Source organism: Cuculus canorus, chromosome 1 (genome assembly GCF_017976375.1).
Source record: "Cuculus canorus isolate bCucCan1 chromosome 1, bCucCan1.pri, whole genome shotgun sequence".
Taxonomy (NCBI): Eukaryota; Metazoa; Chordata; class Aves; order Cuculiformes; family Cuculidae; genus Cuculus; species Cuculus canorus.
In genome coordinates, this window is record NC_071401.1 from 206,580,829 (window position 1) to 206,598,131 (window position 17,303).

At 46.3% G+C, this 17,303-nt stretch overlaps 1 protein-coding gene across 1 annotated transcript in view; it reads left to right on the top strand.

Moving 5' to 3' along the window:
• The window catches only part of EXOC4 (exocyst complex component 4), a 479,192-nt gene that overhangs the window by 418,917 nt on the left and 42,972 nt on the right, over window positions 1–17,303 (top strand). The window contains exons 15-16 of the mRNA XM_054084687.1: window positions 7,386–7,527; window positions 13,336–13,514. Of these exons, the coding sequence (XP_053940662.1) occupies window positions 7,386–7,527; window positions 13,336–13,514 (321 nt within the window). The remainder of the gene's footprint in view (window positions 1–7,385; window positions 7,528–13,335; window positions 13,515–17,303) is intronic.

Below are 17,303 nucleotides of genomic sequence, written 5' to 3' on the forward strand. Positions count from 1 at the left end.
AGAGAGAAGAGCTCAGTGCCTGCTCCTGCTCCTTCCCTTGTGAGGAAGCTGTAAACTGTGATGAGGTCTTCCCTCAGCCTCTTCTTCTCCAGGCTGAACAGACCAAGTGACTTCAGCTGTTCCTCATATGGTTTCCCCTCTAAACTCTTCACCAACCTTGTGGCCCTCTTTTTTATTGGTGATGTATTAAAAAAAAATGTTAGTTTCCTCCTGCTTTTCAGCTTCAGAAGACAGAGGTCTCCTGGCATATGTCTTCCTTCAGAGATCTTGCTGAAATGTGTTCTTGGTGTTGTGTCTAATCATAGAATCATCAGGTTGGAAAAGACCTCTTGGATCATCAGGTCCAACCATTCCTATCTGCCACTAAACCATGTCCCTGAGCACTTCATCTATCCGTCTTTTAAATACCTCCAGGGATGGGGACTCCACCACCTCCCTGGGCAGCCTCTGCCAGTGCCCAATGAATGTGCACACTGTTCTGATGTATTCCATCTCCTTTAAGAAAACCTGGATAATCACATCTCTAATTCCTCCCAGCTTCACCCAGTGTTTTCCTTTCCTTAAAATAACCAGATATTCTTCTCTCTTGTTGGTGTTAGAGTAGCAATTTTGTCTCCCAGTGGCATCATCACCTCATGATGTTAAAAGCCATATGAACAGAAGACATGGATAAAAACATATTCTCCAGATTTTACACATTGGGAACAAAAACATGAGGAGAGAAAGTGGTACATGAGATCTCCAGCAGAGAGAAGAGTTAGCCCCAAGGATCCAAAGGCACAGTCCTAGACAGAATGATAGACTGGTTTGGGTTGGAAGGGACTTTAAAGATCATCCAGTTCCAATACCCCTGACATGGGCAGGGACACCTCCCACTGGATCAGATTTCTTCCTCATATCTTATCTAAATCTCCCCTGTTTGAGTGTAAAACCCTTACCCTCCGTTAACCCAGGACAAATTTCCTTTCTTTGTGTATATTTGCAATTAATTTGGAGTTTTCTCTTCTGGAGAGGAAGGGAGTAAGGAATTAAAATATAATTTTATTACTCGTGGAGCACAACAAGCATTTCAGACCACATCTCTTTTCCAAATAAGAGCTATTTTCCCCAACAGATTTGTGAATTTTCTCTGTGAGCCTCTCCCCTTTCCTCTGTAAAGCAAATGCATGTCGTACTCTGTAAAGTTTGAGCGTGCTGGAGGTTTATTTCTCAGTTTCAGGTTGCACCGGAGCCGGAGCAGGACATATAACCTTAGATTGATTTTTCTCCTTATGCTATTAAATCACTCAAATCTGTTAACAGTGACTCTGCTCAAGCAGAATGCACTATTGTAGACCTCGATTGGTTACAGAGGTTCGTTCATGAGCAACGCGGCAGGTTTTGTTTAATATTCCAGTGGTCTGGTAATTTACACCCATCGATTTACAAGGCACAATCTGTCAAGAGGCACCAGCGTCGCACTGAATTGCAAAATGATTGAAATCATTGGTGACAATGAATGTGTTAAGTTTATTTTCCTCGGGTTTGCTGGAATGAAACATTCCTTCTCCATAGAGTGAGATATCTTGACTGTGCTTAAGGCAAGCTAGAAGAAATCCCAAACAAAACCGTAACTGTTAGCTGGCGGTACAGGAAGTTCATAGAATCATGGAATGGTTTGGGTTGGACCTTAAAGTCCATCCAGCTCCAATCCCTCTGTCATGGGCAGGGACACCTTCCACTGGACCAGGTTGCTGAAAGCCCCATCCAACCTGGTCTTGAACACCTCCAGGGAGGGGGCTCCATGACTTTTCTGGGCGACCTGAGTCCTTCCCACCATCACAGGAAAACATTTCTTCCTAATATCTCATCTATATCTTCCTTCTTTCAACCTAAAACTGTTACCCCTTTTCCTATCCCTGCACTCCCTGATAGAGAGCCTCTCCCCAGAAATTAAATTCATCTCCTTAGGCTGCAAAATAATAGGGGAACTGGAGCAAGGTGTTGGCCACTGCAGATCCAACCACTGGACATTTTGTTGACCAAGAGGGCTTCTGTTCAACATAGTATAAGCGAGCCAAGGTACTTATGAAGGAGGAGAAGGGGAAGAAGTGGATGGCCGCTCATCTGTTCTTTTGCTTTTCCAGCACTGCAGCTGGAGGAATGTCCCTCCTTAAGCAAAGAGTTCAGAGTATGCTTTGGTGGGTTGAATGTCCATGCAATTTGGGGTCGCCCTTTGCTCATGTCTGCCCAAAGAACTCACCATGTCCAAAGCCAGCTCCAACTTGCCCTTTTTCCTTAAGACCTTTTAATATTTTAGGCTTTGATTATTTTATGCTGCTACAACTGGGATTTTTCTGGTGCAGCCATGAAATGGTCTTTTCTGGGTGTCCAGAGAAGTAGAAAAGGGAATTAATGGGCTCTGAAAGGCTTCTTTTATTCTCAAAAAGCAGAAGTACACTTCAGTGTCCTTATCTTGCGTGGGAGAAATTGGTATGCGGGCCCTAAGTCAGCCCCAGACCCTCCTCCGCACCGTGGTGGCTCTGAACACCCAGAAGGACCTCAGTGCTCTCGCTTTAAATAAGAAGCAGATTGTCCCCGTCCCCCTCCTCCTCTTATCTCCACTGACAAATATAATTACAGCTTCACTTAAATTGCTGTAAATGAATTCTGGAGAGCAGAAAAATGTGCATGTGTCTCTCCGATGCAGAAATTAGCTGACGCTTGCGTTTTGGATGACGGGTCCATCCATCTCCACTACTTGCAGGGAGGCATTGCTGAAGCGAGCTGACACAATCGAACCCGAGGCTGCAGCCTTGGCACTGCTAAAGAGAGATGATTCTTGGAGCAAATCCTTCTCCGGGAGAGAGGGTGATCGAAATGTCTCAAAATGTAGGATTTTTGCCTAAAAATTGATGGGTTTTTTGCCCTATAATAAACATCAGGTTTCCTGCTTTCTACTGTTAACCAAATAAGCACCTGCAGACCTGATTCTGCATGATCCAAAAGTTCTAACACCCTCCAGGGAAACAGATGTCACTTGAAGGTCTCATAGCTGAAAGGTGAGTGACAGCTGGACAAACAGCTCTTCCAAAGCGCCTTCTGAGAATCATCTCTTAACATCGTTATCTGGAAATTAGAGGCTGTGTAAATAAGCCCATCACCCCCTCGCTGATCATTTCATTTTCCTTGTGGCCGAGACCTCAGTGAGCAGAGAGAGAAGCTTAAAGAAGTGTTGGGATGTGCTAGGGATGTGGCATCCTTGTTATTTCCATTCACCCTGGTTGGATTGTCTCAATCATTTCCATATTTATTTCTCCTTTAGACTCCAGATCAGTTAATTTTCAGCAGTATTTGTTGGGCTTTGAATTTCTCTACCATGTTCCTCAGTTAAAAAGAAACAAAAAGCTTCAAAAATATTGCTGTGATTGCAGGAGCTGCTGAAGGAGGGTGTTTCCAGGAGCTGAGTTTTCATAGAATCACAGAATCAGAGAATGGTTTGGGTTGGACCCTGGGCAAGGAGAACTCCCACTGGACGGGGCTACTCAGAGCCCCATTCAACCTGGCCTTGAACACCTCCAGGGATGGGGCGTGTACAGCTTCCCTGGGACAACCTGTTCCAGGGCCTCACCACTCTCATCATGAAGGATTTCTTCCTAATGTCTAGTTTAAATCTTCCGTCTTCCAATTTATACCCATTCCTCATGGTCTATCACTGCAAATCCTTGTAAACAGTCCCTCTCCAACTTTCTTGTAGCCCCTTCAGGTACTGGAAGATCCACTAGACTGAAAAGTCTTCTTGGAGCCTTATCTCCTCCAGGCTGAGCAATTCCAGCTCTCTCAGCCTGGCCCCATAGCAGAGGCGCTCCAGTCTTCTGGTAATCTTTGTGGCCTCCTCTGGACCCATTCCAACACTTCCATTTCCTTCTTGTGTTGGGAATTCCAGAACGGGACACAGGACTCCTGGTGAGGTACTGCAAGAGTGGAGTAAAGGGGCAGAATCTCCTCCTGCGACCTGCTGTCCACACTTCTCATGATGCAGCCCAGGACACGGTTGGCCTTCTGGGCTGTGAGCGCACGTTGCCGGCTCATGGTGAACTTCTCATCAACCAGAACCCCAAGTCCTTCTCCTCAGGGCTGCTCTCAATCACATCGTCCCCCAGCCTGTATTGAAACCGTGGATTGCTCCGACCCAGGTGTAGGACCTTGCACTTGGCCTTGTTGAACCTCATGAGGTTCACCCAGCCCCACTTCTCCAGCTTTACACAGCTTCATCCATGGACGCTTTTCTCTGTTGCAATTCACAGTACATTTAGATACACAATCCGGCTCTATTCTGTGTGCGATCTTTTCACTTTGTTGCACTTCTTCAATTGTATAGTTTTGTATGTTTACCTCTGATTGGATTTGTTTTGCACAAAATATATTGAGGCTTTTCCTCTCCTCATTTTATAGATTTTTATTTCCTTTTCAGACTAGAGCTGAAAATGTATTTTGAAATACATTTCAAAAAATTGAAAATTTTGGAGTGAATCCAAAGCTCGATGTAGATTCCTCTTTCAAAGTAGGTCTTTGTCTGTACAGATACCAGCAAGTGATGTTTTCTTAATGTCTATCAAAATTAAAATTTCTTGTCAAAAGGTCCTTAGTGATGTACAGATCCTTTCTGTGCAGAGTTGCATGGATGTGTTACTAAGTGTTTATCACGTAATGAACATAAGTGCAAGAATAAAGGGAAGGAGATGTTTCCTTAAGAGCACATGAGGTTTAACAAGGCCAAATGTCGGGTCCTGCACTTGGGGCACTACAACCCTGTGAAGCTACAGACTGGGGGAAGAGTGGCTGGAAAGCTGCCTGGAGGAGAAGGACCTGGGGGTGTTGGTTGAACATGAGCCAGCAGTGGCCCAGGTGGCCAAGAAGGCCAATGGCATCTTGGCTTGTCTCAGAAACAGCGTGGTCAGCAGGTCCGGGGAAGTTATTCTGCCCCTTTACTCGGCGCTGGTGAGGCCGCACCTCAAATCCTGTGTTCAGTTCTGGGCCCCTCATCACAAGAAGGATGTTGAGGCTCTGGAGCGTGTCCAGAGAAGAGCAACGAAGCTGGTGAGGGGGCTGGAGAACAAGTCTTACAAGGAGCGGCTGAGGGACCTGGGGTTGTTTAGCCTGGAGAAGAGGAGGCTGTGAGGAGACCTTATTGTTCTCTACAACTCCCTGAAAGGAGGTTGTAGAGAGGTGGGTGGTGGCCTCTTCTCCCAAATGACAGAGGACAGAACAAGGAGGAATGGCCTCAAGTTGCACAAGGGGAGGTTTAGATTGGATATCAGGAAAAAAAAATTTTCACGGAAAGGGTCATCGGGCCCTGGCAGAGGCTGCCCAGGGAGGTGGTTGAGTCCCCATCCCTGGAAGTATTTAAAAGACGGGTAGATGAGGTTCTCAGGGCCATGGTTTAGTGGCAGATGGGAATGGTTGGATTCAATGATCTAAGAGGTCTTTTCCAACCTAATGGTTCTCTCATTATTCAGGTTGATCACAGAACAACTGTGAGCTGAAAATATGAAGCAACCATGAAAAAAAGAAAGCAGATATGGCAGAGCAAAAGAGTGCTTCCAGGGAGATGGGAAAGCTCTGTTCCTGGTCGCTCCAGTTACAGCTGAGATACAGCTCTGGTTACCTGTGTTCAAGACAAATTCATCAAAACCAGAAAGCGTACAGAGAGTCGCTTTTGTGAAGCACCAGAAGAGGCTGTCCAAGAAAGTGGTGAAGTCACCATCACTGGAAAAATTTAAAGCCCTGTGGATGTGGTGCTTAGCAATACGGTTTAGTGGTGGAGTTGGCAGTGTTAGGTTTATGGTTGGACTTCACTGAAGAACAAGTGAGAGGGTGGGAGGAAATGGCCTCAAGTTGCACCAAAGGAGGTTTAGATTTGATAATAGAAAACATTTCTTTATCAAAAGAGTGGTGAAGCATAGGGTGAGGCTGCCCAGGGCAATGGTGAAGTCTCCTTCTCTGCAGTTATTAAAAAAACATGTAGATGTGGCCCTTCAGGACACGGTTCAGTAGACACAGTGGAGCTGGGTTATTGGTTGGACTTGATGATCTTAGAGATCTTTTGCAACCTAAACGATTCTATGAAGAGGGATGCCAAGGACAGAGGACTTCATAAGACAAAGATGGCATATAAAGAACCAGAGTAAAACATCAGTGAATAAGTTTAGGCTGGAAATCGGATCCCAAACTTCAACTTCGCTGTTAGAGAAGTGCAGTTTTGATGGGGCCAGTGAGGGTAGAAATCTAAACAATTTTAACGTGGCACAGAAGCTTATACTGGACGTGATGATCTAGGAGATCCCTCAAAATCCCAGCATTTAATTCAAGTGGAAGTTGCCTAACTGGGGCTGCCTGATTTCAAACATTGCTAATCACCCTGTGGAGGAAGTCATTTCTGAAGTGCTACTCAAACAAGGAGTTGGACACATATTTGGGAAATACTTCCTCTAATTAGGGTGGAATATATCATAACAGTCTGTTACTCTCGTTAGGGAAGCTACTTCTTTAGTTGGAGTGGCAGCAATTTGTGTTGCAGGGGAGAAGGTTTGGGGTTCAGGCACTGTGATAAAATATAGGGATGAAGGCTGCAGAGATATCACTGCATTGAAACCTCTCCAAGAGAGATGATGCTCTCATGGGTGGGATAAACTCAAGGTGGTTTTTTACAGAGATCTCAGTGGGAGGGAGTCAGTTGGTCCATGGCCAACTTATACCTATTATCTGCTTTTTAATTGCCTTAACTGTCAAAGAGCTGTGTTTTATTAATGAGAATGAAGAAGGCTTCCCAGATGCTTTCTGGGACCTGGTTGGATGAGGCTATGAGCAACCTGATCCAGTGGGAGGTGTCCTTGCCCATGGCACAGGGAGTGGAACTGGATGATCCTTAAGGTCTTTTCCAACTCAAAACCTTCTATGAGTCTATGATTCTATGCCTCTGAAGGGATGAGGGCAGGCATAAACTCGCTTGAGATTACAGGGGAGGCCTATGGTGACCACAAAAGGACCATCCTTCATGTCGGTCCTGTTCTTTGTCTCCTGAGCAGCATATTTCTCACTCCGAGCAGAGCAAGATAAATGTTCCTGGGTTCTGCAGCTACAGAAATACTCATCACAGAGCAATATCTTCCCAAGCAAATGTACTCTGGTGGTTGATTAAACCTCTCAGATTCACTTTGGAGTTTAATCAATTGCAGAAGCAGTTTGTTGCCTCATACACTCCCAAATTATAGATGTTATTGCTCAGCCAAAGGTGGGAGAGAACACACACATGCTTAGGATGGAAGCAGACAAGGTGCTGTGTTGATAAAGCTGAGTGGTATTGATGAATTATGTCACAAATGTATACTCTCTTCTCTTGCCAGCCATGTCTCCAGGCCAGGACAGCCATGCCAGTATGGAACACCTTCCGGCGTCTGAACATATCCTGCAAACCCTGAGTGAGCTGGCCAGATCTTTTCAAGAGATGGCCGACCGCTGCCTGCTGGTCCTGCATTTGGAAGTCAGGTAAAAGCCCCGAATTCGGGTATTGCGGGTGAGCTCAGGAGGCTGTAAAATCATAGAATAGAATCATGGAGTGGTTTGGGTTGGAAGGGTCCTTAAAGATGATACACTTCCAACCCCTTTGACATGGGCAGGGTCACCTGCCACTGGATCATATGGCTCAGAGCCCCATCCAGAGGGGCGTCAGATCCTCTAGGGATGGGAGATTCATGACTTCTCTGGGCAACCGGTGCCAGTGCTTCACCACCCTTATCATGACGAGGTGCTCAGGGACATGGTTTAATGGCAGATGGGAATAGTTGGACTTAATGATCTATGAGGTCTTTTCCAACGTAGTGATTCTATGATTCTATGAAGAAGTTCTTCCTAATGTTTAGTCTAAATCTTACCTCCTCCAATTTTAAACCATTTCTCTATGTTCTGTATCTCCAGGCCCTTATAAAAAGATCCCTCCCCAGCTTTCTGTAGGCCCCTTCAGGTACTGGAAACTGCTCTAAGGTCTCCTCAGAGCCTTCTCTTCTCCAGGCTGAACAGCCTCAACTCTCTCAGCCTGTCCTCATAGTAGAGGTGCTCCAGCCCTCACATCATCTTTGCAGCTTCCTGTCCTTCTTCTGTTGGGGATTCCAGAACTGGACAAGGGACTCCAGACGGGGTCTCATGAGAGCAGAGGAGAGGGGCAGAATCCCCTCCCTCGCTCTGCTGGCCACGCTTCTTTGGATGCAGCCAGGGTACAGTTGGCCTTCTGGGCTGTGAGCACACATTGCCGGCTCACGTCGAGCTTCTCATCAGTCAGCACCTGTAGGTTAAGATTGTCTTCAGAGTCCATAGTATTGCACCTGAGACAGATCTGCATGCCTGCTGTAACATCAAAGGTCAGTCCAGAAGTGCCAGATCCCACCACCATAGATGGCCAAATGTGAGACAGAGACAGGACAGTGGAAGTGGAATTTCCTAGGCAGATCTTACGTGTTAGAGACTAGGAAAAAATGCATTTTCTGGTGAGATTTGTTCTTAGAAACTTGCACAATGATGCTTTAATAGCCTAACAGGCTCCTGCACATTTATTAGCCACTGCAAATAGCAGATTTTCCTCCTACTTTTTCAAATAGCAGATTTTCCTCCTACTTTTTCAAATAGCATCAGAAACTGGGAAAGCAGCTGGATTTTTTAAAAGGAGGGATAATTTTATGATGTCCCTGACTTCACATGGAAAATCAAAGGCAGCAAACCCCTTTCTTCAGGCTGCCAGCTCTCCACTCCTAGCCTGGGAAGACGTTTTTCCTTTATGTGTCGTATTGGCAAGGTGCATTTTTGTTGCTTCTCTTTTTTTCTGAAGCATCAAATATAAATGGGTGTCAGAGGCAGGGAATGAGATTTGATGGACCACCAGTTTGTTCTGCCGTGACATATCCTGAGCCATATTGTGTACATTGGCAGAGCTCTGGTGAAGTCAATATGTAGCTTTAAAAGAAATACACATTAGTTATTGTCAGCAGCCCTTGAACTTGCTATCCATCATCTACCGGCCACTTGATTGCAAGCATCACAGATGAGCTGGGGTTTGAAGGATTTGAGGAAAAGATTGTTGAGGTATGGAAATGGAGCAGCTTTGCAGCCGTGATATAATAGGAGGTGATGCTCGAGGTAGCCCAGACTTGTGGTATGAGCACCAGCCTGAATGGGCTTCTGGCCTCGGTCCTTTGTGGCTTTCCATCATGCTTGGTTTAAGCAGAAATAAGTGCAAATGTAATTCAGGAAAGAATTTTGCTGTCATTTTAAAGCACACCGTTGCCCGCCTCCTCTAGCACTTTGAACAGGAGCTCCAGTTTGATGCTGTAAATACACCAAACCATGTTCCTCACTGAAACGGCTGGAAACGGCTGAGAAAAAAAGGTGCTCAAGTGGGCCTGTGCAAACCTCATGAGGTTCAACAAGGCCAAGTGCAAGGTCCTACACCTGGGTCGGGGCAATCTGCAGTTTCGATAAAGGGCGGGGGATGATGTGATTGAGAGCAGCCTTGAGGAGACTTGGGTGATTGATGAGAAGCTCAATATGAGCTGGCTGTGTGCACTGACAGCCCAGAGGTCCAACTGTGTCCTGGGCTGCATCCAAAGCAGCGTGCCCAGCAGGGCGAGGGAAGCGATTCTGCCCCTCTATTCCTCTCTTGTGTAACCTCATCTGGAGTATTGTGTCCAGTTCTGGAATCTTCAACATAAGAGAGAAATGGAACTGTTGGAACGTGTCCAGAGGAGGCTACAAAGATGATCAGAGGGCTGGAGCACCTCTGCTATGAGGACAGGCTAAGAGAGTTGGGGTTGTTCAGCCTGGAGAAGAGAAGGCTCCGAGGAGATCTTACAGCAACCTTCCAGTACCTGAAGGGGCTACAAGAAAGCTGGAGAGGGGCTATTCACAAAGGCTTGTGGTGATAGGATGAGGGGCAATGGGTATAAACTGGAGAGGGGCAGATTTAGATTAGACATAAGGAGGAATTTCTTCACCATGAGAGTGGTGAGACACTGGCACAGGTTGCCCGGGAAGGTTGTGGCTGCCCCATTCCTGGAGGTGTTCAAGGCCAGGTTGGATGGGGCCTGATCTAATGAGAAGTGTCCCTGCTCATGGCAGGGGAGTTGGAACTACATGATCTTTAAGGTCTCTTCCAACCCAAACTATTCTCTGATTCTATGATTCTGTAATTCTGTTCTACGCTAACAATCAGGAAAATCTCCAGCAGGGTGGGAGCTTCCCCATATTCATCCCTCTGCATTTGCAGCCTTCTGCAGTAACAGGAGAAACCCCAGGCCCTCTGACGGCTGTTACTAGCAGGTTTCTCTGCGACTTCTACACCAGCTCTCCGGATCCCTGCTATTTCCAAGTTGCATAGTGATACAAGACATAGTTATTATTACAAAAAGTGGATTATTTTTTAATTAAGCTATATAGAGTTAAGTTTCTTCTAAGTAATTGTCTTCTTTGAAAGTTAGACAGAATGTTCCTCTGATAGCATGTTTTCTTTCAGATAGTGTTTATCCAGACAATGTTCATTCTTTGAAGGTGATAACATCTTGTGGTCAGTATACAATCGTAGAATCACCAAGTTGGAAAAGACCTCTTGGATCATCGACTCCAACCATTCCTATCAGCCACTAAACCATGGCCCTGAGCACCTCGTCTACTCGTCTTTTAAACACCTCCAGGGATCGGGACCTCACCACCTCCCCGGGCAGCCTCTGCCGGTGCCCAATGACTTTTCTGTGAAAAAATTTTTCCTGATATCCAGTCTGAACCTCCCCTGGCACAGCTTGAGGCCATTCCCCCTTGTCCTCTCCCCTGTCACTTGGGAGAAGAGGCCAGCACCCTCCTCTCTACAACCTCCTTTCAGGTAGTTGTAGGCAGTGATGAGTTCTCCCCTCAGCCTCCTCTTCTCCAGGCTAAACAAACCCAGTTTCCTCAGCCGCTCATCGCAAGACTTGTTCTCCAGCCCCTTCACCAGTTTCGTTGCTCTTCTCTGGACACGCTCTGTGCTGAACAGAGGTCTCTTCATCTCTTTTTGGAGTCTTTCCTTGTCTTAAAGGCACGGTCAAGCAGAGAGCTGGAGCCAGCTCCAAATTAGCAAGAGTTTTGACGGTTGTGAAGTCCGTAATAACATTGAAATTAGACCTCAGAAAGTAATAGAATATGCATAAGATTTCTGGGAAAATTTATCCATATGCATGGAAGTGGGAAATATATTCTGTAGCCAGCTCCTGTTTGCTCCCTCGTGTTGCCTAGGCTTGATAAAGGATGCTTGCTTTCTAAAACTCCAAGATGTGTCTTAGAAAGTTTATTTTGCCGGTATTTTTGGTATCAGTAGTACAATGTGTTCCTTCACAGAAACCCTGTGCTTTAAGCAGACACTCAGAGCATGTTTGTAGAGAGCTGGGAATTTCTCCAGCCTTTTTCCTGTTGCAGGTGCAGCCTAAGAAAACACCAGCACATAGCAAAGTGGATTTAAGATGACACAATTATACCCTTATCTTTCTCCTCCCTTAGGGCTTCCCTTCATTCACAGCTCTGCCAGGTGCACGTCAGCACCAGCCTGCGTTGGATTCTCCTCCTCCAGGACCATGTGGGCATGACCTAAGGACAGTGGTCACTTCGTTAAAGGAAATCTGCTCGTGCATTCAGATTATTAATCATTTCTTTTGTTGCAAATAACCATGAAGTTTTAGATTACTTAATCTCTTTTACAGTATTTTACAGTAGGGGTGGTGGTATTGGGTTCATGGTTGGACTTGATGATCTCAGAGGTCTTTTCCAACCTTAATGATTCTAGGATTCTATTTTCCTATAAAGAGTACAAACAGATGTTTCTTACTCTTAGAATCACAGAATCATGGAATAGTTTGAGTTGGAAGGGACCTCAAAGAACATCCAGTTCCCACTGGATCAGGCTGCCCAAGGCCTCATCCAACCTGGCCTTTAACACCTCCAGGGATGGGGCAGCCACAACTTCCCTGGGCAACCTGTTCCAGGGCCTCAGCACTCTCATGGTGAAGAGATTCCTCCTTATGTCTAGTCTTAATCTGCCCCTCTCCCATTTATACCCATTGCCCCTCATCCTATCACCACAAGCCTTTGTACTCTTGAAATTGCCCAAAATTGATCTTGCTTGTGATGGCCACCTCAAGGATGTTTTCCGGGAGGACAGAGTACATGAAAGCCAGGACATACCCATCACAGCTTCTCCCACCCTAACACAACTTCCTGCTGTTTGGACCAAGCTGGTGTGAATGTTCTGTCTCAGTGTGCTGATCCTGAGTTATGTAAGGAATATTTCACCCAGTCTGTGACTTGACCGTGTTTCCATGACAGGTGACACTCAGAAGAACCCAAACAACCCCCTGTCCCCGTTGAGTGATGTGGGTGAAACCCAAGAGTTACAGAAGTAGTAGGAGTTTTGCTATTGACTGTGCTGGACATAGCACTTTTATAGAAGCATAGGATCATTAAGGTCAGAAAAGACCTCTAAGATCATCCAGTCCAACCATTAGTCCAATCCCACCGTGCCCACTAACCCACATGCCATAGTGTCACAGCCGCAAACTTTTTTAACACCTCCAGGGAAGGAGACTCCACCACTTCCCTGGACACCCTCTTCCAATGCTTCACCACTCTTCTGGTAAAGAAATTTTTCTGAATATCCAATCTAAACCTCTCCTGAAGAGGTTTTTCCTCTATAGGTTCAAGAGAAATTACTTAATCACGGGGTTTTTTTCAGAACCCCAATAGGTAATTTGAATGCATAGAATTTCTCCTTCAATGGAGGGATGACAATTGGCCACGTTGCCTACCTACCAGTCAGGTGAACAGAGAAGAAAATGTTTGCGATAGTGTTAAATGCTTGGAAATAAACACAACCTTGGCCTACTAATTACCATTTCGTGTCCCTTGGATCGCTCCTTCTCCCACTTTTCCTGGATCTTTTATGGTGCATAGAAGGCATTCTTATTTGAGCGCCAGTATGGAAGTGCTGTTGAAGCAGTATGTGTGAAGTTGGAGAACTTGGTGAAAAGGCACTTGGCAACTTTACTGGGCTGTTGTAGGTCAGATCTGTGAATGAAGGGTTCTTTGCATTCACCTCTCAAGTTGGGACAATGACATGTTGAGAGGAGGATGTTTAATGCAGACATAACCACCCATTTCTTAAAATTACTGTTGTTTTTTACTTGCTTAAACATCGGAAGGAAAATAAGCAGGCAACACTTTACGTACCCACCAGTGTTTTAATGTTGGGCTTGTTGCATTCTAATCTCTCTCTTTTTGGCCTCACAGAGTTCATTGCTTCCACTACCTGATCCCACTGGCTAAACAAGGGAACTACGCCATCGTCGCCAATGTGGAGAGTATGGACTATGACCCTCTTGTCGTCCGGCTCAACAAGGACATCAGTGCAATCGAGGAAGCCATGAGCGCCAGCCTCCAGCAGCACAAGTTCCAGTACATCTTTGAAGGTCAGGCTCTTTACTATAGGACTTCGGGTCTTATGGAATAATTTTTCAGGATTTCTTTAGCCTTGAAGAGGAGGACTTGGGGGTGCTGGTGGATGAGAAGCTCAACATGAGTTGGCTGCGTGCACTTGGAGTATTGATAAAACAAGGGGTCATGGTTTTAAGCTGAAAGAAGGGAGATTTAGATGAGATCTTGGGAAGAAACTTTTTTCCTGTGAGGCTGGTGAAGCACTGGCATAGGCTGCAAAGAGAAGTTGTAGCTGCCCCATCCCTGGAGGTGTTCAAGGCCAGGTTGGATGGGGCCTTGAGCAACTTGATCCAGTGGGAAGGGTCCCTGCCCATGGCAGGGGGGTGGAATTGGATGATCTTTAAGTCCCTTCCAGCCCAAACCATTCTATGATTCTATGCTTCATTCTCATCCCAAAGCTCAGCAGTATTCCGTTGGGGGTTAAGGAGGCTGTGGAACTGTTGCCACCTACAGCAGATTGATAAGTGAGACCCATGCAGACACGAGACACTCAGAAACCCTGTTGCCTCCATTTATTTTTGAGCATGTCTGGCTGAATAGGAGAAACGAGCCCATGCTGAGACGGAACGCAGTAAGCTGATGTGCATGCAGGACCGTTCATCCTCGGGAAGCCGTAGGGCATGTATATATATTATATATACAGCTCTATTACAGCACAGTTCCTATTTGAAGTGTAGCCATTCCATTTCTAAAATTAAATTTAGAGAACATTAGCTCTTCTGATGTCTCATCTGTTGTGATTACCTTGGAGAATATAAATCATATCTTGGTTCATCTCTCCTGCATTTATTTGTGGCACCGATGCCAGTTCTCTTGCCTGCACACCAGGATCCGTGGCCTTTTTATGTGGTGGTGGTTGTTCAAAGTCAGAAGGTGGGGACTGGAGGTGTACCCATTGCCCAGCACTGTGCAGAGGTGGCCAAGGAGACCAACAGCATCCCGGCTTGGATCAGAAACAGCATGGCCAACAGGAGCAGGGAAGTCATCCTTCCCATGTACTCAGTGTTGGTGAGGTCACACTATGAATCTTCAGTTCAGTTTTGGGCCCCTCACTACAGGAAGGACATTGAGGCACTGGAGCACGTCCAGAAAAGGGCAACAAAGCCGGGGAAGGGGCTGGAGAAAAAGCCTAATGAGAGGCAGCTGAGGGCTTTGGGTTGTTTAGCCTAAAGAAAAGAAGGCTGAGGGGAGACCTTATCACTGCCTACAACTCCCTGAAAGGAGGTTGTAGCGAGGTGGGTGTTGGTCTCTTCTCCCAAGGTGATAGGACGAGAGGAAATGGCCTCAAGTTGTGCGAGGGCAGATTGAGATCGGACATCAGCAAAAATTTCTTCCTGGAAACGATTTTCAGGCCCAGAGGCTGCCCAGAGAGATGGTGGAGTCCCCATCCTTGGAGGTGTTCAAAAGACAGGGAGATGAAGTGCTCAGGGATCTGGTTTAGTAGTGGACAGGTGCAGTTGGGCTTGATGATCTCAAAGGTCTTTTCTAGCCAAAAGTTTCTATGATTCTAATATAATTTGCCAACAGCAATGAAGGCTTTGCAAGCTTGCCTCATCTTCTTTTGACCACTGCTTCTATTCCTAGAGAAGGCTTTCAGAATCTGTGTGCTTTCCCCTATACCTATGTAACTACTGATGGAGCATTTTTCAATCTGAATTTTTCTGAGCTATGTAAACCCATGGCCAACTGAGCGATCACCAGCACATTGCAGAGCTCGGGTCTACCCTGTCTGTTTGAGGACAGTGAAACGGCTCCACACAGAGCCATGGGGACCATCCATATCTCCCTAAGTCATGAAGTTGAAATTCATACACATGACATTCATGAAATTTAGGCACCTCTGAAGCCCAGGTTGGGGATTTACATATATCCCTACTGGTTGCCTATATATGGACATATTTTCTTTATTCAGACTTTTTATTGTCCTCTAGTCAAAAGAAGTGTGACCAGAAGGTTGAGGGAAGTGACTCTGCCCCTCTATTCCTCTCTTGTGAGACCTCATCTGGAGGATTGTGTCCAGTTCTGGAATCCTCAATATAAGAAGGAGATGGAACTGTTGGAACAGGTCCAGAGATGGGCTACAAAGATGATTGAAGGGCTGGACCACCTCCCATACGAGGACAGGCTGAGAGAGTTGGGCTTGTTCAGCCTGGAGAAGAGAAGGCTCCGAAGAGTCTACATAGCAACCTTCCAATACCTGAAAGGGGCTACACAAAAGCTGGGGAGGAACCGTTCACAAGGCTTGTAGTGATAGGATGAGGGGTAATGGGTATAAACTGGAGAGGGGCGGATTTAGACTAGACATAAGGAAGAGTTTCTTCATCATGAGGGTGGTGAGACACTGGCACAGGTTGCCCAGGGAAGTTGTGGCTGCACCATTGCTGGAGATGTTCAAGGCCAGGTTGGATGGGGCCTTGGGCAGCCTGATCCAGTGGGAGGTGTTTGGGACTAGATGATTTTTAAGGTCCCTTCCCACCCAAACTGTTCTATGATTCTATGATTCTTGTACTGAGTGAATCAGGCTGGATTTTTTGCTTTCTGTAATGCAACATGAATGGATACATCATTTTGGGGGTAGCTCTGTCCTTCAGCAGCAAAGAAAAGATGGAGACATCATTCAGACACAACAAACTGTTCAAGACTGATCAGAGAGAGGCTACACATCAAGTGCATTTAAATGAGGTCGTTTCTGCTCTTGCAGACTGTGGGTTTACCAGGGAAAAATGCCACCCTTGATAACAGATTAAACTACTATCATTTGGTTGGAGCAGTAGTGGTCCATTGCGCTGCTCAGAGAGAAGGACTGAAAGGGACAGTACACAAAGCCTGATTGAAAATCTGGAAGTGCCTTGGAAATATGAACAGCTGTGATAATGCAACTTTGAGTTTTCATACTGTTTGGGGGCACGTTTGTATATTTAGTATCATAGTATAGTTTGGGTTGGAAGGGACCTTGAAGATCACCTTGTTCCAACCCCCTGCCATGGGCAGGGACATCCCACTGGATCAGGCTGCCCAAGGCCCATCCAACCTGGCCTTGAACACCTCCAAGGATGTAGCGTCCACAGCCTCCCTGGGCAACCTGGGCTAATGTCTCACCACTCTCATGGTGAAGAAGTTCTTCCTAATGTCCAGTCTAAATCTGCCTCTCTCCAGTTTATACCCATTCCCCCTGATCCTATCCCCACAAGCCTTTACAAATAGCCCCTCTCCAGCTTTCCTGTAGGCCCCCTTCAGGTACTGGAAGGTCGCTATAAGATCTCAGAGCCTTCTCTTCTCCAGGCTGAACCACACCAGCTCTCTCAGCCTGTCCTCATAGCAGAGGTGCTCCAGCCTTCCGATCATCTTTGTAGCCCTCCTCTGGACCCTTTCCAACAGCTCCATCTCCTTCTTACATTGAGGATTCCAGAACTGGACACAGTATTCCAGGTGAGGTCTCACAACAGAGGAGTAGAGGGGCAGAATCCCCTCCTTCACCCTGCTGGCCATGCTGCTTTTGATGCAGCCCAGGACACAGTTGGCCTTCCGGGCTGCGAGTGCACATTGCCGGCTCATATCCACCTTTGGAGGTGGTCGAGTCGCCTTTCCTGGAGGTGTTTAAGGAACGGGTGGATGAAGTGCTGAGGGACATGGTTTAAGGGAGTGTTAGGAATGGTTGGACTTGATGATCCAATGGGTCCTTTCCAGCCTTGTGATTCTGTGATTCTGTGTGATTCTCATCGCCCAGCACCCCCAAGTCCTCTGCAGGGCTGCTCTCGAGCACA